At 54.9% G+C, this 24,464-nt stretch overlaps 3 protein-coding genes across 7 annotated transcripts; 2 read left to right on the forward strand and 1 right to left on the reverse strand.

Annotated features, from left to right (window-relative positions):
• Positions 1–254: 254 nt before the first annotated feature.
• On the reverse strand, positions 255–1,183 carry LOC133153839 (putative uncharacterized protein BRD3OS). Its single transcript, XM_061278044.1, has one exon. It carries the CDS (start codon positions 728–730, stop codon positions 422–424), a length of 309 nt encoding a protein of 102 aa, XP_061134028.1. The 5' UTR covers positions 731–1,183; the 3' UTR covers positions 255–421.
• grin1b (glutamate receptor, ionotropic, N-methyl D-aspartate 1b) lies at positions 1,110–16,330 on the forward strand. Of its 4 annotated transcripts, XM_061278017.1 has the most exons (21): positions 1,110–3,540; positions 4,371–4,627; positions 4,690–4,824; positions 4,897–5,073; positions 6,882–6,944; positions 7,508–7,605; positions 8,410–8,531; positions 11,028–11,202; positions 11,381–11,531; positions 11,612–11,698; positions 11,864–11,999; positions 12,077–12,204; positions 12,295–12,459; positions 12,528–12,646; positions 12,716–12,828; positions 12,902–13,050; positions 13,212–13,369; positions 13,439–13,600; positions 13,663–13,772; positions 13,838–13,983; positions 14,079–16,330. In XM_061278017.1, coding segments are annotated over exons 1-21 (2,718 nt in total). In that variant the 5' UTR covers positions 1,110–3,539; the 3' UTR covers positions 14,145–16,330. The 4 variants fall into 4 exon arrangements, with proteins under 4 accessions (XP_061134001.1, XP_061134002.1, XP_061134004.1 ...); XM_061278018.1 differs by lacking the exon at positions 6,882–6,944; XM_061278020.1 differs by lacking the exons at positions 13,663–13,772; positions 13,838–13,983; positions 14,079–16,330 and having other exon boundaries at positions 13,184–13,369; positions 13,439–13,594.
• Positions 16,331–16,477: 147 nt separating this feature from the next.
• ccdc180 (coiled-coil domain containing 180) lies at positions 16,478–24,255 on the forward strand. Of its 2 annotated transcripts, XM_061278016.1 has the most exons (36): positions 16,478–16,887; positions 17,339–17,436; positions 17,532–17,614; positions 17,678–17,787; positions 17,853–17,972; positions 18,037–18,147; positions 18,231–18,326; positions 18,389–18,552; positions 18,649–18,768; positions 18,834–18,913; positions 18,986–19,074; positions 19,145–19,264; positions 19,360–19,533; positions 19,593–19,708; positions 19,774–19,900; positions 19,983–20,043; positions 20,130–20,224; positions 20,305–20,492; positions 20,565–20,734; positions 20,809–20,989; positions 21,053–21,199; positions 21,300–21,444; positions 21,520–21,636; positions 21,702–21,779; positions 21,862–22,079; positions 22,142–22,152; positions 22,261–22,321; positions 22,395–22,460; positions 22,532–22,598; positions 22,690–22,825; positions 22,899–23,059; positions 23,345–23,470; positions 23,545–23,638; positions 23,731–23,797; positions 23,865–24,006; positions 24,074–24,255. In XM_061278016.1, the coding sequence occupies exons 1-36, from the start codon at positions 16,783–16,785 to the stop codon at positions 24,194–24,196; spliced, it is 4,167 nt and encodes a 1,388-aa protein (XP_061134000.1). In that variant the 5' UTR covers positions 16,478–16,782; the 3' UTR covers positions 24,197–24,255. The 2 variants fall into 2 exon arrangements, with proteins under 2 accessions (XP_061134000.1, XP_061133999.1); XM_061278015.1 differs by having other exon boundaries at positions 18,389–18,768.
• The last annotated feature ends 209 nt before the right edge of the window (positions 24,256–24,464 follow it).

Below are 24,464 nucleotides of genomic sequence, written 5' to 3' on the forward strand. Positions count from 1 at the left end.
TTCCAGGGCACCTCAGGTTCTGATATTGAGTAGGATGTAAAGCGATTTGAAATATTCATGATGGTTGGACGGCTGTTGGTCCAATGTGCTGCTGTTTGTTGACGTGCATTTTTTTTTCTCCCAAGGAAGCGTCCCAAACAGACAGACAGATCCCACCCCACCCCCACACACACACCAAAATAACACCATTTCATTGAAATTATCGAATAAAACAGAGCAAACCGATGAGTCACAAAACCTTGCGGATAGAACCATTGATGTTGAGCAACGTAATTTATTTCCTTTCCGTAACGGCTATAGTATAATTTATACTGCTTGCGTCGAAGCTATTGTGATGAGGGGCTATGAGCTGGAATCTCAACTTTGCATCCAACAGCCCCTGGTCTGGTGAGAGCGGCTCCTTGCGCGTCTGTCCGTCGCGCTACATGAGCGTGCAAACCCTGGAGCGTCCTTGCTGCTCGTCCAGGCGGCTCTTGTCGGGGACCACCACGGCGCTGTTCCCGTAGCTGCTGTACCAGCCCGACTGGCTACGACTGAGGTAAGAGGACGGAAGCGGGGGGGCCGCCGCCGCCACCACCTGCTGCTGCCTCCACACCAGCAATGACGTGTCCAGGTAGCGCAGGCGAGCGAACGACTCTGACAGGGCTTTAGAGGCCAAGGGAGCGCGGCCACCAGGGGGCGCGTTGGTGGCAGGAGCGTCTCCTAGCGCGGGTCCACCTGAGGACGACATCCAGACGCCTTGGCCCGAAGCCGCCTAGAGGAGGAGATCAAGGAGCAGCAGCTTCCCCGGTGTTCAGCTTCGGCTCAACTCCACGTGACGCTTGCGCCGGTGAGTGGCGTCTCCGCAGCGTCCGTTACCATGGCGACGGAACTGACGGCGCTCCACTTGACTACCTTTGAGCGTTCCGGAGTGCCCGGCCAGTGGCCAGCTAACGGCTGATGCTAACTATCGCAGAAACCGAAAATTTCAAGCACACGCTCGTTAGCTGCGTTAGCGAGCCATTGTGTGGTGCTTTTCAAGCCCAGGTAATGTGCTTGATTCAAATGCAACAAATGTTATTTGTGTCACGCTTGAGCGGCCCCTCTTTGTTAGGCGTGAGTCGGCGAGAATGCCTCGGTTTTGTGGTCCGGGTAGGAACAAACGACACGAGCCTGCATCAAGTGTTCCTCTACCGAACCCCGCACACTGTGCTGCGCTGCGCTACACACTTGTTTTTTTCCCTACTGCTTTAATTCCTCGCCGTTAATTCGAGGTATTGCTTGTTTAAATAAATTCATCCGAACCGCTTTTCCTCACCAGCGGGTACACCCTGAATCTCAGATTGCAATGTGCAGATTGACGAGATATGCCGAAAATCGACTCTTAAAGAAGTGGCCGTAGCGATTTGCGTCTCAAAACATCGCTCCGTCCATTCCTACTTGAAACTTTGGCGCTATTTCTCATTTGCACCGTTACACCAAGTTCACACTTCCTAATGGGGCTGGGAGGCCAGCTCTTTCGCCCGCCATTTATTTGGCTCGCTCGCCCTTCGGAAAAAACAAACGCGTACGCGGAATCGCTGACGTCACATCTTTCAACCGCGCTAAACGGATTAACAAACCGCCCTTCTCATTCGGAATAAAAACTTGATCAGGATGGGTTTGACCGAGGATTCTAGATAAGGTTGGTCTAAATAATTGGACACGCAGGTGTGATGTCATCAGATTGACTTTTGTGTGCATGTGTGTGCGCGCGCGTGTGTAAGTGTAAGTATATGAGCGTGTGTGTGTGTGTATGAAGCGTTTTTATTCCGATCGGTGTGTCCATGTTTTAAGTGTAGCCAATGATGAAGCTCAAGGTGGTGATCATGATGATGAGGAAGGTGATGACAAAGATACTGATGATGATGAAGATGAAGACAATTAACAAAGATGACGACAGCGAATGTGAAGACGATGAGAAGGATGGCGATGAGTTCACTCCTCTCATTTCTGGTACACTTTCGGAACCCTCCCCCTTGCCCTCTCCACACGCACGCGCGTGCACGGGACAGAGCGCATTTGTGAGCGCGTGCAGCCAGCCGCCAGCCGAGATTACCAAGCAGCGCCTCTGCCGTGCATTGAACGTGCTCGCTAATGATGTCAGACGCGGGCCACGCCCACCGTCGAGCGGATGAGCGCTCCCTCATGTCAAATCGAGTGACACGTCAAAATGGCCTCCCGAGCGAGCGGTCTCTGGTTACATCGGTAACCGCAGTCGGCATTGCCCTTGTAACGCGCGCAATCTTTCATTTATGACTTCCTGAGCAGTAAGGCCATATGTGCACGAGTGACATGATTGCCTCTCGCATGTGTACGTGCTCTTAAATACGTGGCCGTGGTGGTGAAGATGCGAACACTTTGAATCCAAAAGGAGCGCACGGGGAACGCATAGCAATTAGGTGACGTCGTGCATGCTGCCTTAATTTGACCATCGCCTGATTTGCCTCGTCGCACGTTTGTTCGAAATAACATTTCGGTTTTGTTCTCTTTCCTCCACCCTATCCCCCGTTTTTCTTGGAAAGCACTACCAGAATAAGTAAGGATACCTGGCCAATATCTGATACTTATGGAAAACCGGGCCCCCTATCAAAAGCTTTAAATAGCTTGCTTGGGGTGACCTTTCACGCATCCGACTGCTGTTTGTTGTATCATGTATGTCTTGGATATTGCGCGAATAAACAAACTAAACTTGAGAAAAGAAAAAGATAAACTTTTAAGTGTATGGGGTGTTGTGCATGTGTAAGATTATGAGGTTCGATTTATTTTATTTTGGGACGAAGCCGCAACAACAGAATATGTCAACAGTGACAGAGAGCTACAAAGGGCTTCCTTGTCCACCTGGGCGGATTCTCCTTCTGAGCTGTTGCCGTTAGTGTTATTCATACCTTCAATGGTGTGGATTCATTCAGTTTCTCTGAGCAATCCGCTGCGTCCCACTTTGCATGCCCGCCTTCGAGCGCACTACAACGATAACAGAGATTTGCGCGCGATTTGCGCGCGATTTGCGCTGCGCTGCGTGCGTCCTCCCGATTAAACCCCAGCAAGGAAGCTCGCGCGCGCTCGTTGCTGCCGCGGCGGCGGCGGCCGCGTGCATCCCTTTCGTTGTCATCGCTGGGAGCGCGCGCACGAGCGAGCATCGAGGACAGTTGACGCGCGAGCGAGCATCCTCCGTCTTCATCATCGTCGACATCATCATCATCATGGTCGTCGTCGTCGTGGTGGCGGCGGCGGCGGTGAGGTCATTCGGACGACAAGAAGGAGAGGTGCGCGTGCACTAATTGACGTGTTGCGCGTGCGTGAGCGCGGGAATCAACAGGACTGAGCGCCAGAGGAAAAGACACGGAGGGAGCGAGTGAGTCGACGTTCGTGACATCGAGGCAAACCGCGAACCGAACCGCACCGCGCATACGCCGAACCCTCGGACGGGCCAAGGAGACCGGAAGCAGCTGTGTTCATTGAGCCAAGGGCGGGAATCGCGCTTGCTGTTATTCTGAAAAGAAAAAAAAAGCTTCTCGCACAGTAAGTGCTTTTATTTTGGAATTCTACTGCTACTTCCTCCTGTGCCTGGGGACGTCATTATTGCGCGAACACCTTTTGGCTAATGTGCAAAGATTACACCCCCCCCCGCTGTGTTGTGTGCTTGTGTGTCTGCTTTTGCGTTCGGGGTTTTTGTGTTGTGTGAAAATTGGGCTGTTGCTGTGTGGGCATTTGTTATTGTGGTTAAAGGTTTGTTATATAGTAGTGTTTTCTTGGGTGGGTCGGAGTTGTGTGGCAAGTGTGTTGGGTATTGTGTTGTCGAGAGTTGTGCGTGTGTGCATGGTTGTCTGAAGCTTTCAGTGTTGTGATTGGAAACACGTGTGTATTATTGGCTTTTGTGTTGCGTAAGGCATGTTCACGGCGTAGCTGTGGCGGCTGTGGCTCAGGCAGTAGTGCGGGTCAGTAACCAGAGGGTTGGCGGTTCGACTCCAGCTTTGTCACAGTCACACGTCATTGTGTCCTGACTCCTTAGGCAAGACACTTCACACGCCTTGCATCCAGGTCGCCTTTGTAAATGAGAACGTGTTCTCAATTGGCTTGCCTGGTAAAACAATGAGGGAGGGAAAAAAAAGGCTCTTTGTTGTGTGCTGTTGAGTTTGTTGTGGCTTTTAAGTGTGTTGCTGTGTGTTGTGTTTCGGTATGTTGCGGTGAATGTGTAGTGTTGTTTGTGTGTGTGTTGTTGGCTCTTATGTTGTGTAAATAGAAAATATACAACAACACACGATTGTAATTTGCGTGCGTCGATTTTGGCCGATCGGTTAAGCACCGCCCCTGTGATCCCCCTCCCCCTTGACCCCCCACCCCACCTTCAGTGGATGTGCGCGCGTCGCTGCTGCTGCTGGCGCTGTACTGCGGCGCGGTGGCGCTGTGTGGCTGCGAGCCGCGCGTGGTCAACGTGGGCGCCGTCTTGAGTCAGAAGCGCTACGAGCAGGTGTTCCGCGAGGCAGTGGCGCATGCCAACGCCGCTTACGGCCGCGACCGCTTCAAGATGAACGCCATCGCCGTCACGCACAAGGCCAACGCCATCCAAATGGCGCTCTCTGTCTGCGAGGACCTCATCTCCAACCAGGTTAGTCCCTCCCACACACTGGCGTGCGGCCTCCCTCACAGAGGCGTGCCGTGGCGTTTCAGGTGTACGCCATCTTGGTGAGCCACCCGCCTCAGTCTAACGACCACCTGACGCCGACGCCCGTGTCTTACACTGCTGGCTTCTACCGCATCCCCGTGGTGGGCCTGACCACGCGCATGTCCATCTACTCCGACAAGGTGAGCCAGGAGCGCTCGGCCGCCCGCCCGCCCGCCCGCCCGCTGTTCGCCAACTGTTGACGCTCCGTGCAGAGCATCCACCTGTCTTTCCTGCGGACGGTGCCCCCGTACTCGCACCAGGCCAGCGTCTGGTTCGACTTGATGCGAGAGTTCCGCTGGAACCACATCATCCTCATCGTCAGCGACGACCACGAAGGACGGGCCGCGCAGAAGAGGCTGGAAACGCTCCTGGAGGAGAAGGAGACCAAGGTGACTCAGCTGATGGGGGGGGGGGTTTGCGCGCTGGCCTCACGCACGCACACACAAACCAACAAGGGGCCAACAATGGCGATGCACACTCATGCCTACGAGCTGACACACATAACACATTCACACAAGCGCGCACACACCCAAACAGTGAGAGAAGTATAGATGGCTCATGGGCGCTGTGAGCACACACACAAGGCGGCCGGTGACGGCCATCTTGGGACTGAGCCGCTCGATCCCTCCTATAACGTTACGGTTGACCGACTTTGAAGCAACCGAATTTGGAACGGCCCACTTCGCGGGTCGGGTCGACGTCAGAGAGCTACTTATTGACACAAACGCAAGCTTTTCCGTTTTCTTAGAAATGTGCGATGTAAACATTCAGTCTCAAGGATAGCATCGTTATTGAGGTCTGTAATCAATTCATAGCGCTACTTTCTGGAACGGCCGACAGGTGGCGCCGCCGCCATAAGCCATCTAGCCTTTCCTATCCAAATCTATGGGGAGAAGTAGCTTCAATACACACGTGCGCGCACGCGTCTTCCTCGTGTGTCTTTGTGAGGACGTTCTCATGGCGACAGCGCATCCCACGGTTCAATGTGTGACGTCGTTGCCACGGCAACACTTTCGAACATTGGGGGGGCGGCGGGCGAGCGTCCTCACAAACGCACCGGCGGGACTTGCTGCGTCACCCTCCTGGTCATCTTCCTGCTTCTTCTTCGCTTCCTCCTCGTGGGGTCATGTGATAGGTGAAGCGGGGTCACGTGACTGGGGCTCAGGTAGCTCGCCCAATGATGGCAGTGCTTCAACTTTTCTTTTTGCTCCCAAGTCAGCGTCTTACAGCACTGAGCTCGATCATGGAGTCAGTCGCTCAAGTGGCTTTGTTCACAATGAAGCGCTCCCATTCATCGTCATACTTTATCCAGCCACTCACACGGCTCAAATGGTGTCCCGACCCGAAGCTTGCGGCCCGGTGAGCGCGTGGAAGCTACAGCACCCCCCCCCACACACACACACTCCCTCGCCCCCTCCTGATGCTCCATCCCCAGTGAAAGCAAGGATGAGGATGAGACAAGATGGACCATTTGCGCCCCTGCTAATGCTCCTTCTTGTTTCATTTGTCGTCACGTAAGCCATTCCAGTTGTCTACGCCTTAGACTTTGTTGAGGAATTCTCCAGTTTGGGTCCTTCTCGGCATCTCGTTCTCGTCGTGCTCCGCCTGTCTGTCCACTCGGGTTCATTTCATCCTCACGCTAGGGAACGTTGCCCCCACCGACGTGGGGCACGCTGGCGTAGCGCCGCTGTGCTAGCTGAGCCATCGGCACTAACAACGATGTCGCCAATTTTGCCTGAATGACCCATTTGAGGTCTGCGCAGAGCTGAGTTGACAGTTTCATTCAGTGCCCACTGAACATTGTTTGCCGCTTTTGTGCCAAACGGCTCGGTGAGATTCGTTCGGCCTCCCCGGTCTGCGTCAACTTGACTTAAATTTGTCTCCCATTGTCAGCTCATTTGCATATCAAACTAATGACACAAAGCGGACACACAGATGTCACCGTTTGACACGACAAAACAAAAGCAACCAAAAGAAAAATAGAAAGCGCCCGCACACACACACACACACACACACACACACACACACACACACAAACACAAGTCAATCTGATGACATCACACCTGCGTGTCCAATCACGTCGGCAGATTTCACGTGTCCGTTCTCGGTGTGTGTTTCGGTCCTGTTGTGCGAGTGCGTGTTGTTTTGCGGTGGGTGTGTGTGTGTGACGTTCTCTCTGTTGTCGCATGACCATCAGACTAAAATCAGGAACTATGAAAACATGGAGCATCACGGCTTTGACTTCCGGAGAACGCCTAAGGTAGAAGATTGTCTAAGGTAGAACGCTTGCATGGTCCAAACGCTGCACGCCGAACGACCCACCCACCCACTCACCGATCTTGTCCACCGGCCGAAGCCCCGCCCACCCGATCCAGAGATAGCCCTTATCCTGGAGGCAGCCATCTTTCTTTTGGTTTGTCATGACTTTGGGAATGCAGGACAGATACACCCTTGCACCTCCCCCCCCCCCCCCCCCACCCCATGTGAGGGATGCATGCGGGGTCTGACGGACACCGCCCACCGGGCGGGCGGGCGGTTGGGACCTAGTACTTCTCTGCAAACACCCCCTCTCTCTCAAGTCTTTGGTTTGATTTGCGCTCGCTAACATGCACGTCCCTGATTGGTTGGTCTTGCATGTCTATCAGCTTTCACTTTCCGCTCCCCATTGGATGCCCTTCCTACCCCCGGCCAGCCCCTGCACAAATGATTCTTATTCCTACTGGTACAGGACGAGTGAGAGCATGGTCGCAGAATGGGAGGGCGGTCAATGTGCTAACCTAGTCTGTGCTATGATGTGTTGTGACGTGTCTGTGTGGACTTCAGGCTGAAAAGGTTCTGCTGTTTGGTCCTGACACCAACCTCACTGCCCTGCTCATGGACGCCAAAGACCTGGAGGCTCGGGTCGTCATCCTCTCTGCCAGGTCAGTGAGCCAACCTGTGCACACCATCTACTAACTGCTTGCGGCTCACATAATGTTGAGCTCTTGCTCACAACGAGGTAGGATAAGCGGTAGAGGACGGACGGACGGCACTTGTTCATTTGCTTTAGATGCTAACAACAGGGTAATTGGGGACGTTGATAAATAGAGCTGCGTGTCATCTGCGTCGCCATGAGCATTTCACCCAAAGGTAGCAGATACAGACTGAAAAATAAGTTATCGGAGGAGTGACCCTTGAGGGAATCCTCATCATCATCGGTTCCCTTGCTCAGCGACGGGGATGCCGCCATGCGTAGAGCCAATCAGTTTAGTTAGGCTTCGCCAGTTGGTTTGGTCCAGTGCTAGGGGCTCAGCGTCAGCTAGCGACAGGCCCATGTGATGTAGGTCCATGGTGACGGCATCGATCCATAGAGTGCGGGGGGCACCGGCAGGGTCGTTTCCAGCCGGCACTTTTTGGTTGGAAATTGAGGATAGCGTGAGTCAGGTGTTCAGGGGGGAGTCTTTTGACATGGCCATAGCAGCGCAGCTGATGTTGTGCAGGTCCTCACAATCCTCAGATCAAGGCCATTCGATCAGACTCCAAATGCAGTGAATCCAAATTTAGAACGGGTCACGTGACGTCAATGATTTATAGAGACCCGTAACTTATTTTTGTTTGGAGCGAGTCACGTGAGAGCCAGCTACTCACAAACTTCCGGATAGCAACAGGATAAGCTAACAAGGCTCCCGTTTGTTTTGCCTGTTTGTGACGTGTGCGTGTGTGTGTTTGTACCCGGCCGGCGGCAGTGAGGACGAAGCGGCGGGCGTTTACAAGGCGGCCCGTCAACTGAACATGACCGGTTCCGGTTACGTCTGGATCGTCGGAGAGAGAGAAATGAGCGGAAAAGCTTTGAATGAGGCACCGGACGGTATGGAACACGTGGTCCTTGTCTTCTGCTTCCTGTCTTTGTTTTGCTTCCTGTCTTCAACTTGTTCTCTTGGAGTTGTCCCCGCAGACTCGGCGAGATAGCATCGAACTACATTAGCATGAATTGATTTACATGGGCGTACACAGCGTTTTCTACATGGTTCCAGTGGCATCGTTTTCCTGACAAGTATTGGAAAAACAAAACGTTCTTTGAAAATTTATCATTTTTCCAAGCCAAAAAGTTCTTAGAAAATGCAAACGTCTTCAAGTCAAGTCAGATTTGACGTGGGGGCACTGGAAAGCTTGCCAAAGACACCGAGATGAAATTCCAATTGTTGCGAAAAACAATACAGTGGATCAATGTCGGGATAAGGAAATGGTTGTCTGAAAAATGTGGATCCAGTGAAAATGGAAATGTTCAACGTCAATGTGAGTGGGTTGCAGCTAGGCAAGGCTCACGTTTTAGCTTCATTAGTTTCATCATTGGATTGGAAGATGACAGCCATGACGCCGATGGCTTCTTTTTGGTGTGCCGCGCGATCTCGCCACTTCTGTTTTTTGCCGGTTGAAGGTTCAAATGTGCCAATCACGTTTGAACGTGTCAACCATGTTGTGCGTGTGCGTGTGCCTTTCACTGTACTAACATCTTTTGTTTGTGTCATCTTTAGCTTCTTACTTCTCACCGCCGCTGCCGTCACCTGTCTGCCTGCCTGTTGTCGTATTTGGCCGGCGGGGGCTTGAATTCAGTGCATCGGGGGGAGGGGGTGGTGGGATGCGGGGTTTACGCAGGAAATGGGCAATGCCAAAAAAACAAGCCAAAGCCTCACACGTATTGGACAAAGTAGGAGGCACCCGACTTTGGAGTTTCTCCAGATAGCCGGTCATCTATTGAAACTTTGACCTGTTAGCCAAAGTTTGCCTTCAGAGTTCAAAGTTCAAAAGTTGTCAATCCCTTCATATGTCAAGACACACAAAGAAACCGAAATTCCGTTTTCTCCATCCCACGGTGACGAGACACAGTACATGATAAACATACAAGTAGACGACACAAAATAAAAACAAGAAGGCACAAACAATAACTAATAAATAATAAACAAATAAAATGAGTGATGAATAAATAATAAACAAATAACGCACACTGTGGCGGTGGCCAAGGCAACACAGCTCGCTTCACGACAAGTAACTGGTGGTAACCCCGTTCTGTCTGGCTCACCTGTTGAGCAGCTTTGGTCCATAGACAGGGCTAATGGGAATTCGCATAAGTCAAACTGCAGTGGAAGCTAAGTCACTTAGCTTAATGCTAACATAACACGTGAGACACCATAGACGGGCTAATGGAAATAAGCATCGGTCTCAAACGGGGGGGTTGACTGTAATAATATTGTTTGCCGGTGGGGATCGTACGGCAGACGACCTCTCGTGTTGCCACGGTAACCATAACTGTTTTGACGTCCTTGTCTGAACAAACGCCGGTAAGACAACGGCAACGTCGTAGTCCGAGTGGATGAGTCGTGCTGTGTTGGAGAGCGGTGTCGTTGATGCGTGGTCACGTGACAGGCGTTGCGGAGACATGCCGAATGAAGGAGTGTCGCCTTGTGTGTTTGATTGTGCTGAAAGCATCTTGACAAAGAAGGCCTGGCTTGTATTGCCACGTGACCATCAGCCCCACTAAACTGAGAAGGTGCCATCACAAAACGGATGCCGGTCAACAAGAACGCGTCACACACACTCGACCTTCATTGGGAGACACACGATGAAGAACACGGACCGTAATAAAGATAGCTTAGCTTTGCCTGTTAGCATTCCAGTCAAAATGAAAGCCTTTGTTGTACAATGCTAATTGCACTGGTAGCCACTTTTAGGTGGTGTTTCCAGTGAGCTAGCTAGCTAGCTAGTCGGCGGTATGAGCCACTCTTGGAGGTAATTGTAATGGCAAATGCTTATGTGGTAGCTAGTGTTTCCAGTGAGCTAGCTAGCAAGCTAGCTAACTAGCAGGCAGAATGAGCCACTTTTGGAGGCGATTGCAATAGCAAATGCTAATGGCATTAGCTAGTGTTTCCAGTGAGCTAGCTGGCGGTATGAGCCACTTTTGGAGGTAATTGTAATACCAAATGCTAATGGTGGTAGTTCGTGTTAACCACGTGTTCTGCGGCGAACGCTGATGTTAGCGAGTAGTTTTAGTCGGTAGGACACGCTAACCACTTGTTAGCCGCGTGTCACATATCATTGGCCAGTGCTTACAGCACAAATGTACTTTGCACTCCATGTGACTGGTGAAGATAAATCTGTTGAGCATTTTAATTAACAAGCGGCTCTCACCTCCCAGTGTGCATTTTGGTGCCTGGAGTGTGTGTCAAACTGTAATTAAGGACTTGGGTGTAATTAGCATGCGCAGTTATGAGGACACAGCGCTCCGCGTGTGTGCGTGTACGTGTGTAACCCGCCAGTGTGTGTGTGCGTGCGTGTGTGCGTGCGTGTGTGCGTGCGTGCCGGCTAGGCCTGCTGGGTCTGCAGCTGATTAACGGTAAGAACGAGTCGGCGCACATCACAGACGCCGTTGGAGTGGTGGCGCAGTCCCTGCAGGAGCTTCTGGACAAGGAGAACATCACGGAACCTCCGCGTGGGTGCGTGGGCAACACCAATATCTGGAGGACCGGACCCCTGTTCAAAAGGTGCGCCGCTCGCTCGCTCACTCGCTAGCTCGCTCGCTTCACGGGTCGGCAGCAAAGCCGCCAGCCTTGACCCAAACGAGTCAAACGAACATTGAAAGTGCAGTTGCGTGAAGAAAATAAACAAAGCAAGCGCTTGAAAAGAAAAGGACGAATGAGGCGATGCTTTCAACCGGACCAGGGTGCTGATGTCCTCAAAGTACACCGAGGGCCTGACCGGTCGCATCGAGTTCAACGACGACGGCGACCGACGCTTCGCCACTTACAACATCCTCAACTATCAGCAGAAGCCCGGCAGATTGGTGCAGGTCGGCATCTTCAACGGATCGCAGGTGGGAGGCAATCTGCACGCACGTGGGTTGAGATGCGATCGTGTCGGTGACGTGCGCACGCACGTGCGCGCTTGTGGCAGGTGGTGATGAACCCGCAAAGGAAGATCATCTGGCCCGGCGGTGAAACGGAGAAGCCGGTCGGCTACCAGATGTCGACCAAACTCAAGGTTTGCCACGTGGATGGCAATGAAGTCTCTCTCTCTCTCTCTCTCTCTCTCTCTCTCTCTCTCTCTCTCTCTCTCTCTCTCTCTCTCTCTCTCTCTCTCTCTCTCTCTCTCTCTCCCCCCCCCCCCCTCTCCTTCGTTTTTCTGAATCTTGTCACATGCCTGCAGATCGTGACCATCCACCAGGAGCCCTTTGTGTACGTGAAGCCCACAAAAGCGGATGGAACGTGTACGGAGGAATACACAGTCAACGGAGTCCTCATCAAAAAGGTTATCTGCACCGGACCCAACGGCACCATCCCAGGTCTGGTGCACGCACGCATGCACACACGAGGTCCGTCCGTCCACATGTGCCGTCCACACGCGCGTCTGGTGTTTCAGGTCAGCCGACGGTTGCCCAGTGTTGTTATGGCTTCTGCATCGACCTCCTCATCAAGTTGGCCATGAGTATGAACTTCACGTATGAGGTTCACCTGGTGGCGGACGGGAAATTTGGAACGCAAGAGAGGGTAAGAAGCAGCGACCTCCGCCACGCAAGCACGCGACAAGAGCCAAGGAGCAAAGGAGCGAGCGAGTGAAGGGCTTTTGGCATGGTTTAGGTGAACAACAGCAACAAGAAGGAGTGGAACGGCATGATGGGCGAGCTGCTGGGCGGGTTGGCTGACATGATTGTGGCCCCCCTCACCATCAACAACGAGCGCGCTCAGTACATCGAGTTCTCCAAGCCCTTCAAGTACCAGGGCCTCACCATTCTAGTCAAGAAGGTAGGAGGAGGCCAAGCCGAGCGAGAGCGGCCATCCGCCATTGACTGTGGCTCATGTGCACCATGCAGGAAATCCCTCGTAGCACGCTGGACTCCTTCATGCAGCCTTTCCAGAGCACCTTGTGGCTCCTTGTCGGCCTGTCGGTCCACGTGGTGGCAGTGATGCTCTACCTATTAGACCGATTCAGGTAGACGTCTATGACGCTAACGGTGTCCAGCGCTAGCGGGCGCTAACGTGTCTGCGTGCATGCGGGCAGCCCTTTTGGAAGGTTCAAAGTCAACAGCGAAGAAGAGGAAGAAGACGCCCTCACCTTGTCGTCGGCCATGTGGTTCTCCTGGGGAGTCCTTCTCAATTCCGGGATTGGTGAAGGTGAGCCCGAGGCGGTGGCGTGACTGCCGCCGGCCCTGTCTGCCTCTGCCTCTGACCCCCCGACCTCCCGTAGGAGCCCCGAGGAGTTTTTCGGCCAGGATCCTGGGAATGGTGTGGGCGGGCTTCGCCATGATCATCGTGGCGTCGTACACGGCCAATCTGGCCGCCTTCCTGGTGCTGGACCGGCCTGAGGAGCGCATCACTGGCATCAACGACCCCAGGGTCAGCACGGCACCGACCCTTTGACGTCGTCATCGTGCCACCGAGCCTTTGACCTCATCGTGCCGCCGAGCCTTCGACGTTGTCATCCTCATCCTCATCACACTCCCCATGCTCTGCGTGACGGTCCCACCAGGGTAACGTTCCATTTTTGCCCGGCTCAGCTGCGGAACCCGTCGGACAAGTTCATCTACGCGACGGTGAAACAGAGTTCTGTAGACATTTACTTCCGGCGCCAAGTGGAGCTGAGCACCATGTACCGGCACATGGAGAAGCACAACTACGAGAGCGCCGCCGAGGCCATCCAGGCCGTTCGAGACAAGTGAGAAGCGTTTGGGGGGTTGTCACGGTATCAAGATCAGCAGAGCGCTTTGTGTCTTGCGCCCGCTAGCAAGCTGCACGCCTTCATCTGGGATAGCGCCGTGCTGGAGTTCGAGGCCTCACAGAAGTGCGACCTGGTGACCACCGGAGAGCTTTTCTTCCGCTCGGGCTTCGGCATCGGGATGAGGAAGGATAGCCCCTGGAAGCAGAACGTGTCGCTCGCCATCCTTAGGTGAGGGTTGCCGCCTACTTGCCGCCGCCGCCAGTCTAAGCCAGCGCCTCTGCGGCTCCCAGTTCTCACGAGAACGGGTTCATGGAGGACCTGGACAAGACCTGGGTTCGCTACCAGGAGTGCGACTCCAGGAGCAACGCGCCCGCCACGCTCACCTTTGAAAATATGGCAGGTGAGTGGGAGTGGCCGGTGGTGCCTCTTTGCCTTCACTTCCCTTGTGCTTCTTCTCACCGCCAGGCGTATTCATGCTGGTGGCGGGGGGCATCGTGGCAGGCATCTTTCTCATCTTCATCGAAATCGCCTACAAGCGCCACAAGGACGCCCGTCGCAAGCAGATGCAGTTGGCGTTTGCCGCCGTCAACGTCTGGAGGAAGAACCTGCAGGTGAGGACCGCCCGCCGTCGCCCCCTGTTGGCCACTGTGACAATGACGCCTCCTCTGATGCGTGCGTGCATGTTCGTTCTTTCTGCCTCGTGCAGCCGTACCCGACCGACATCACTGGACAGATCAACCTGTCGGATCCGTCCGTCAGCACCGTAGTCTGAAAAACCCAAACCCGCATATGTACACGGCACACGCGAGCACCAGAGATTATTTGATTTTTGCTGTCAGAAGCTTTCCTGGTCATTTATCGGGCGGGCGGGTGGGCGGTTCCACAAGCGCTTTCTCTTCACGATATAACGTGCGCGAGTTTGTAGGCACGCTGGCTGGGAAATGACATGCACAAACAGGAAGTGGCATTTGAAAATAGGTTCCACCGATTCTTTGAGCTATACAGCAAAAGATGGAGCGCCTTTAGCACATTAGCTTCATCTCACCGGGCCGACCCACCCACCAAGCTCCGCCGGGATTGATGATCTTATAAGACTGGCATTATGATGTCACCCCGTCTACCACCGCCAGCCGGTTAGTTTTGATTAGCTTGGCGTCGCTTTGTTGTCGCGTCGTTTTGTGTTTTTTTCTTGGGGCTCCGGCTCACTTTGGCTTTCATTTCATTTGACGGCGATTGCTCTCTGGGTCATCTCGAAAATATTTTGAAAGCACGATGGCCGAGCGACGTCGTCTGGCCGTTTGTTTCAACGTACTTTGGCATGCCGGTCTCGTCTCTTGGGCCCCGGCGATGGCATTCGTCCTTAGCCGCTGCGGTCGCGAGTGGGCTCGTTTCATTTCTCATACAGTACTGTGGAAAAGGCTCAGGCCATCGCCGGGTTGGTTCGTCCGAATCCTTTTGGCACCTGTTTCGCATCCTCCGTGAACCAGACGCCAACTTGCTGACTAACAAGTAGACGGAGCAACGGACGCAAATGCAAAGCTGTGCAAATTGTGTTTCGCAGCCCATCCTTGCCTGAAGTCTGCGATTTTTTTGGACCCCAACCATTACGGCACTGAGAAGACAACAAATGGAAATGGCCGCCTAAAAAAGATTAAAAAAAGATTAAAGTCCCAATGATCGTCACACACACACCTGGGTGTGGTGAAATTTGTCCTCTGCATTTAACCCATCCCCGTGTGATTTTAATCCATCCCCTGGGGGAGAGGGGAGCAGTGAGCAGCAGCGGTGCCGCGCTCGGGAATCAGTTGGTGATCTAACCCCCCAATTCCAACCCTTAATGCTGAGTGCCAAGCAGGGAGGCAATGGGTCCCATTTTTATAGTCTTTGGTATGACCCGGCCGGCCGGGGTTTGAACCCACAACCTTCCAGTCTCAGGGCGGACACTCTTCCACTAGGCCACTGAGCTGGTGCCTAAACCTTTGCACAGCACTGTATAAGATGTCCACGGGCGCATTTTTTTTTTTCTCCTCGGCAAAAGAACAAAGCCTAAAGTCTTTCATCAAATGTACGCGCTTCATCAGCATGTGCGCGCCACACTGTTCCTTGGCGGCCAAGGCCAGCACAAGAAAATACCTTAGAATAGCTTCTTGCATTCAGAGGAGCTCTGAAAATGCTAAGGCAGAAATCGAGTGGCGTCAGTGTGTCCCACCCATCCTTACTGCCTGTAAGGAGCTTGGACCTGCTCTGACTTTCTAGCCGGCTGGCCTCCCTCCCTCCTTAAGATGAGCCGATCCACTCGGAGCTACGCGTGTTTTTCGCCTTCTCAAACATAAACGGGAAAGCGTTCTGACGTATGCATGTAGTATAGGATTCCAATGATGTGTTTTGCACTGTCTACATAAAAATGTGAAAAAATGGATATACTAGCTAGCTAACCTTTGCCTGCTAACATTTTTATATTTTGTGAAAACTAACTAGTGTAGCAAGGCGCTAGCCTTTAGCTCTGCGAGTGGCGTCATCGTGATTGACCGACCTCAAGGGAAAAGCGCCAGTCAGCCAGCCGCTGCAAATGTTCGCACTGACACGCTAATGACGCGTGCCGTCCGTCTTTGAGTGATGTCACGTATGAATCGTCTTGTTTTTGTTTTTACATTTCCCGTCTTGAAATGTGTGCACAGTGACTGTAAACGACTTATGCTGACGTGGGAATTGCAACCTTCTGACCGTATCAATCGTTTTCCTGCCCAAATAAGTTTGTGAGAAAAGCCACGTGAACCTGTGCGATGACCCTTGTGTTTTGGCGTGCAAAGCAATGAAGTTAGCTATTTTTGACTTGTTTTCCCCACAGCGACTGCATATTGCCTTTCTCTTTCTCATCCAATGTCATGACTTGCCCTGTTAAGGTGTTGAAGTTTCATATTTGCAGTGTAAAAATTTCAAATGAATGGGACCAACCAATTTGTTGCTCTGTTTCAATCATTCTTGTTTGGTCTGGATGACGGAAGTTCTTTGAACCCCGACGACGTTCGAACGTCAAGACTGCAAAGATCTTTTGAGGAAATCACCTCGAGACAACATCTTCCCGATTTCCTTGACTCCGTCTTATAAATGTGAACTGAGCAACGTTGCACTTTATGACACGTTTAAAGAAATCCTTTCGCCCTCCAATCCCTTGACGTCACGCCAACCTGACATCCCCCTGGCCAGCGCGCGGGCGACGGGGCGCGTTCCAAACCGACGACACTCGCGCGCGCCCTCTGTTGGTCAGACACCTGTTGTTTCTATGGAGACGGTAACAAACGCACCCATGTCGAAGGCGCGTTTGAGGTCGTCCACGCAGCAAGTTTGGGTCCGAATTGGTTGTGTGTAAAAAAAATAAAGAAATTTGGATTTTTTTGGGGCTCACGCAGATGACGTCACTCAAGCGGCAGCGTTTGCAGCAGGCTGGCGTTAGCATGTCGGAGAGCCGCGTGGTTCCGAGCGGCAATGTTTACCAGCAGCTCTTTGTTGATCAGGTGAGTTGGGCCTATGCAAAATGCTAATGTCGCTCATTACCCATCTACATTCGAGAGAATTCAAAGAAAGCATTTGTTTGACAACGACCAAGATAGCTAAACACGTGCAAATCCCATTTTCAAATGCATGCAAACGACTACTCGAACAAGGGCTAATCCCGCAAATGCTAATTGACGCTAACGTCAATTTTGTCGTTTACGAAAGCTGAAGATAAAACACATTCAGGCCGAGTCTACTAATGGTCATAACGTGTTTTTCTATTCATTATATAATATTGTTTGTGTTATTAAAAACAATAATCGAGTATTTGTAAAGGTGCTCGAGCAGCTGCTTATGTTAAAATTGCTAACTCTAATGACGTGTGCTAATGTTGTTGGCGTCGACTGCGTGTGTTAAAGGTTGATGAAGATACACATGCTTAAGCTAATGCTAATGTTACTTTGCTTCAAGGTTCGTCTGTCCAAAAGTTTGTTGGCTGCGCGCAAACACACGGCGGCGACGCGTGTGCGTGCTGCCGACTGTGACACACCGTGCAGCGCTAAAAGCAGGTGTGTGCGCGCGCGCACACACACGCGCGCACACACACACACACACACACACAACTGTACAGACAGGCAGACACACGGCCGCCGACTTTGAGCAGGGAGCATCCCGGCGCCGAGGACAACGCTGGCCGAGAGGATGACGGTGAAGGGGAGGCGGTGGTCAGGCTTCCCGACGCCGTGGGTGGGTATGACGACTTCGCCGTGATGCGCTGACGCCGACCGACGGGAAGCACTCTGTGTCCAGAGGCCCGGCACCAGTCGTGCGACATCCTGCAGCGCGTCCACCAAAACAAGAAGATCCAGCACCAGGAAGCTGTGCGCCATGTGCACGCGCAACTCACACACCTGGCGCAGGTAATGCGCCCCTCGCGCGAGCACACAACACACACACACACACACACATATGCGTGCGCATGTAGTTGTGCGAGGAGCAAGTGAGGACCCACAGCGTGCAACTGAGGACCAAGCTGCAAAGGATCGATGCCTCTTTGCACAAGCTGGCGCAGGACATGACGCACGTGCAGCAACGCAGCCTGCAGGTACACGCCGCCGCCACCACCATTACACGTCAAACGTACATGGGTACCTTGCGTGTGCGCTCAGGAGGTGTTGTGCGTGTGGAGCTCGGTGGAGGCTCACATGAAGGAGAAAAAGTCCAGCGTGTTGACCTTTGAACTGCAAGTCAACCAGTGTGAGCGACTGCGAGTCAACAAGGTAGTGATCTGGCTTGTGCTTCACGCCGCAGGGTGGACGCAGTCGCCGTGGTGACAGATGACGCTCTTCTCGCTTGTGTGTAGATCAGACCGGTTCTGCGGAGGTACTGCCACCTGCTGGAGAAGATCAACTTCCTACCTTGCACAAACACGCATATGCACATCCACAGCCAGGCCACGGTAAGCCGCTGAACGACTTCTGAAACTGGAATGTGAGGCCACTGCGTGCATGCGTGTTTCAGATGCTGAATCAGTGCCTGCTGGCCAACCGGCGCAGCGCGGCACGCCTCCTGCTGCTGCTGCACGAGGAGGCCCTCCAGCAGGAGGCGCTCTTGCGCTTGCAGTGGGAGGAGTCGGTCAGCCAGTGGAGGCGGAGTCAGGCCGGCCACATGCTCCAAGAGTTCAGGTGGGTGATTGCTCTGGTGTCGCGCCACGTCGACTCGCTCGCTCGGGTCAGGCGGCGCGCCCAAACTCAGTCGGACGGCGGCGGCGGCGGCGGCAGGTTGTCGGTGGGAAGCGTGGACGTGTGGCGTCTGCTGTCGGAACAGCTGACCTTCCGCGAAGCAGACCAGAACCTGCGGCGGTTGTCCCAGCGACGCTGCGACATCGTCACGGGCCTCGGGTAACGGAAGCCGCCCAAGGGGCTGGGGCCGGGAGCCCGGGTCTAATCGCGCACGTCTCTTCCAGCTCCCTGGCCCCGCCCTCCCTCTCGGCTGCGCTGGTCTCCGATTGGCTGGCGCAACTGACGGCGGTCAATCAACAGATCGGTAACGCCCCTCCCCGCCCGCGCGCCTACCTCCCTCCGTGCCCTCTCGAACATTGACGCGTGTCTCCGTCAGACACCTGTCACGCCGACTTCCTTCATCAGCTGCGTTGTCATTACGAGCTGATGTGGCAGGATCGCGTGTCCCAAGTCAAGCATTGCCAGGTCAGCCGCTGCCGCCGCCGCCGCTGCCGCTGCTCTCCAACAAGCTGGCTTGACGCCTTTCTGCCCGCAGGAGGCACTGTCTGCGCTGGAGCTGCCGGAGGAGGAGGTGAGCGACGTGGTCAAGTCTCAACTCATCTCTCTGATTGGACAACACCAGAGACAAGACGAAACGCAGCTGGCCGCCATCGACGTCAGTGTTGGCCCGCCTGGAGCGGCCGCGCGTCCTTCTCCCGTCCGTCTGTGTCGTCTGCGTCATGCTCGCTCGGGCGCGTGTGCTGTGCGCAGACGTGTTCCGACAGCCTGTACCGCGCGTCGGCGCGTCTCAGCAGACGTGTCTTTGTGGTCATGAGGGCCCTGGCGTCGCTGTGGGAAAAGCACGGCAGCGTCCTGCGGGGGCGAAAGGAGGACGTCCAGCGGCGCTTGGACCAACTGCGACTAACGCACGAGCGACACGTGCAGGTGAGTGAGCCGGCGCCCGGCGCTTGGCCAGACGCTAACGGCGAGACTCGGCCGAAAAGAGGAAGAAGGTGTTCCTGGACGAGCTCCTGGCCGCGCTTCGTCAGGAGAGCAGCGAAGTGGCCTTGAAGTCGTCGCTGGAGCAAACCATCATCTACCTGCGCGACATCAGGAACAGGTCAGCCGGCGCCCGTCAAACGCGGACAGCCCGTCAAACGACTTTTGACGTGTGTTTGGACGCAGCTGCTGCGAGTGTGTGACGGACCAGTGCGCCGTGTTGGACCGCCTCCCCCGCACCGTCGCCGATGAGCTTCTGGAGTTCGGCCGACTCCTCGGCAACTTCTTCCGCCTGGAAAACTCCTTTGCTCCTGTGACTGAGCCGCGCGCGCGCGCACACGCACGCCACGAGCGCGTGGGTGCGCGACGGTGATGATGTCACTGCCCCCCTGCAGAGTGCAGAAGACCTGAAGAAGCTGCCGCCAGTCAGTGACGTCATCGCCAGCGACACTCAAGGTCTGCTGGCGTGGATGACGATGATGTCATCAGGTTGTCTAGTGCGTTTGTCCACTTTGTCTTTTTGCGCACTTGCGTATTTGTAGAGGGTCGTCAAGAGGGCGGGACGAGAGAGGAGGAAGAGCCAATCGGCTGTCGGGATGTCGCGGCACACGAGGAGATCTCCGATTCGCTGGCCGAGGTTGCCTCGCCTTGCGATCGATTGATCGATCGGCCGGCCGCAAAGAGGCTGGAATAACATTTTTGCACATACTCGTGCAGGCTGAGTCGTCTCTTCTGGAGCTGTACGACCTCAGCGGCAAGGTCACCTTCATGTCGTCTGGGGGCGTTTCCTACTCTGGCCCCGCCTTCAGATGCCCTGCCTCCGACCTGCCCGGCAACATGAGCAAGCAACAGGAAACGCACCTGAGCGTATTTCCTGTCGAGCTTCTCATGCACGCGCTCAACAGGTGTTATCCTTTAGCGTTGTCGGGCTTGACTTCAGCCAGATCTGTGTGACCCGCGCGCGCGCGCGTGTGCAGGATGCGCATTTTGTTCCTGGATTACGTGGAGCGGCGTTTTCAGGACGTCCTGACGTCGGCTGTGGCCACGGTGACGGACAGGAAGGAGGCGGTGCGCGCCTACCACGACTTGCAAATGCAGCCGCTCGATCCGCTACACATCAAGGCGTGCATCTACATCCCGCGCATGGGTACGTACGGCGCCTTCTGTCGGTGAAACTTTGTAAGTGCAGTTCCAGTCGGTTGACTCGCACGGCCAATGTAGCCGAGCTGCAGCTGCACAAGCAGCGCGTGGACGCTCACTGCCAGGAAGTGTCGGACCTGCTGGCCTCGTGCACGGCAGCCTTGCAGGAGCTGCGGACGGCCATCAACGAGAAGAACCGGAAGCTGACCGCAACGCTCGGCGAGATGGAGGACGGCGTCCTCAAAACGGACGGCAGCCAACGGTAAGCGGTGGTGGGGCCACTCGGGTTGGCCGTTTCCTCTGACTGTATGTGTGCGTGGCCCAGTCTGGAGGCCCTTAGCGCCACTCTGCAGGACCGTCTGGACGAGCACATCAAGCACACTCAGCGCTCGCACTCGTCCTTCCGGGCGGCGCTTCAGTTGCAGATGGACGAGCTCCGAAACCGGACGGCGCGCCTCCTCAAATCGTTCAGGTGCCTGCTTCTGCCTTTCCCGCCAGCCGCTGTGGCCACGTTACCTTTCTCGTAAACGTCGCGTATTTGATTTGCTCCACTCGGCATGCGTGCGGCGTAGGCTTTTCAGTGAAGGGGGTGACTACACGCGTCAGGAGGTGAAAACCTTCCAGCGGCGTCTGAAGGAGGAGAGCAAACGCATCAGTGTCACGGAGGAGAGCGTCTACACGGACCTGCACAACCTGCAGACCAAGACCTTGCAGCAGGTGTGGTACACACACACACATACACACACAAACAAAAAAATGGTCCGGCTGACCCAAGATGGTGTTTGCGTTCAGGTGAAGGCGGCGTCCGGGCGTCTGGAGGAGAAGCTGTGCGTGCTGCAGGCCGAGGTCAAGTTCATCGAGTTGATCGAGAGGATCCTCAGTAGCACTCAAGTGGAGGTCAAAGCCGAGGTAGCCGCTTTTTCCGCCTCGGACGACCGGCGCGAGGCTGGAGCTGAGTGTGTGTGTGCGCCCAGGCGGCTAGCAGCAACCAGCAGGAGGCGGTCATCGGCGCGCGCCTGGAGCAACTCAGGAAAACACTGGAAGAAGAGCAGGTCCCTTTGACCCGGCCGGCTGGCAACGCACGCCGTGCGCCGACAAATGCTCATTTTGTTGTGTGACTGCCCGCACGCGCAGGTGAGCGTGGAGCAGGTGTTCGCCTTGTTGTCGGCCATCGGCGAGGACCTGAGGAGGCGGAGACAATACTTGAACGAGGAGAGCGCGGCTCCTCCCGCCGTGTCCAAATCCAGAAAGCAGGTGTGGTCGGCCCCGCCCCCGGCCTTGCTGCAGCCCTGCCGCTCGGGCGGGAACATCATGGAAGACCCCATAGTGGGCGTGGTCAAGTCACTCAACAGGTGCGTATGCAAGGAGGAGGCCCCGCCCCACCCCGCTCTGACCTTTTCCACATGTCCGCCAGGTTCTCTGAAGGTACTGACTCCGCCTCCTCCGCAATGGCACGTCGGCTGCCGTCTTGAAGATCTCCGTGCTACGGCCGTGCGCCCACATCTCTGCATTTGTGTGTTGGCTGGCGTGTAGGTCAAAGCCCCGCCCAGCGCCAGCAGTCATCGAGACGCAGCGAATCTGCCGGCGCCGCGAGGTTTGCGCGCCTTGTGTGCCCCGAGGTTGCGCCCGAGGCTTCGTTGACTGCATGTGTGTGCGTGTGTTGTTAGGTCGTTCAGGACTGACAAAAGGCTCCAGATCTTTGGCACCAAGTCAGAAGCAGATCCCAATCCAGAGTGAGTCCACATTAGTCACGTCACGCATGCGAGAGAAGTCACCTAGGGCCTGGCTTCCTTTGCGTGTGTAGTTGCTACATCTCCATCGTGAACGCCATACTAAGGAGGACTCATCAGACCCTTCTGCTGGTTGCCAAGGTAACACACACGGTTGGGTGTTGCCATGCTGGCGCCACTCTGCGGCCATGCAGCTTTGGCATCACCCGACGGCATCGGCCTGCCTCCTCAGGACTTCTACCAGAGTCAACGCTGCGGCGGCTTCCATCGACTTCCTGCCGGGCTGGACCAGTGGGTGGAAAACACGCAGCAAAGGCTTCTGGGACATCACGAGCACTCCCGCTCGCTGCTCAGCGCCAGCAGAGAAGGTGCCGGCCGTCGCCGCTGCTGCCTCCTCTGACGACATCGTCCTTGACGCTGTGCGTGCGTGTTCACGGGCAGCGCTGGAGCAGCAGCAGTGCGTGTTGGCCGACATGATGCATTTGCTGCCCGCCAGCTTGATCCGTACGCACGAGAAACTGCTGGGGGCGGAGCTGAGGGAAGAGGCGGGGCGGGTCCGCCGCTCCTTTGAGGAAACCATGGCCGCCAGCGAAGAGGAGAAGGTAACGCTTTTGCCGCGACGACCCAGATGCCGTAACCTGAAACGACATCGGCTTGACGACCGCCTCTAGCGTTAGCGGCCCGACGTATTAAGCAGGGACGTGCGGTCAAGGGAGGTCATCATGATGAGTAAAAAAAATATATTAATATTTGTCCACTGATCTTTGTGTATGACTAGTTTTGAAAAATCTTGACGGACGTCAGCGCAATGTTATCGATGGATCCCACGGCCTTTTGTTAGCATCGGCGCGCTGTCAATTAACGAGCGCTTACCCACGTGTCATCAGTTGGCAAGCGTGGCCGGCCTACGCGTGTCGCTCTCCACCAATGAGATGGAAGCACTGAGGTGTGGCGAGGAGGCCCGACAACAGAGACTCCACGACGCTATTTTGGGCTCGCATCGGGAACTGCAGGTAGGCAGCGAGCCACACTGTCTGTGCTGTCCGGCCGCCCGCGCGGGACCTCACCCGCCCCGCTCCGCCCGCAGGAGTGCATGAGACGCAGAGCCGAGGAGTTTGTGACATCACTGGCTTCTCTGACGGAGCACCTCCTCCATCAGATGGACCGACTTCCTCTACCAGGTCAGGTTCTGTGTACATCTGCTCGAGTGTCATTAGTGAGTAGTCGGCGGCACGTGACCGTCGTGAATCCGTGCGCCTGATCTCGCTCGCAGAAGTGACCTCGCAGCAGATGTCGGAGGACAGAGATGTTGCCAGGGAGACCACCCAGCAATCCTGCAGGTAGCCTCCCACGCGCCCGTCCCGTCTCGGCGGAGCTAAAGAGCCGCCGGTTGTGTGCGTGTCTCAGGTTGTGGCCGGGCATTCCTCACATGTCGCTCCCCGCCAACGCCGCATCCGCCCTGAGCGCCGCAACCACCGTGGCCGTGGCCACCACCAAGTGCACCCTGGGACATCTGGCCGTCATTCAGCACAGGGACGCCGCCGCCAAGGTACACGCATAAATTCGACACTCACACATTTGGCTCACAAACCTTTGTGTGTGTGTGTGTGTGTTAGCGTTTTCAGCAGGTGTTTTCGTCACAATTGTCGCATTCCGACGCAGACAAACGAAGACGACTTAACGAACTTCAAAGCTGGAAGACCCACTGGAGGCTACAGTTACACACGCTGACAGAGTGAACACGGACACACTACATACACACTGTTGGCTGGAATAAAGCACAAGATGGAGCCAAAAACGCAGAGAGCAGACTGCGAGTGGGCCACGCCCCCACGACATCATGAACGTGCAGGTGGCGTGCTTGTTGCCATGTGTGTCGTCGTCCGTCCATTATTGACCTGACCGCTGATCCGTGGCAGCGCGACATAAACGGGTACCCTGATGGATGCGTGCGTGGCCGTCTTGTCCAGGTAGTCTGACGCCATGTTGGCGTTGTGCTTCAGCTTG

The sequence above is a fragment of the Syngnathus typhle genome, linkage group LG5, assembly GCF_033458585.1.
Source record: "Syngnathus typhle isolate RoL2023-S1 ecotype Sweden linkage group LG5, RoL_Styp_1.0, whole genome shotgun sequence".
Taxonomy (NCBI): domain Eukaryota; kingdom Metazoa; phylum Chordata; class Actinopteri; order Syngnathiformes; family Syngnathidae; genus Syngnathus; species Syngnathus typhle.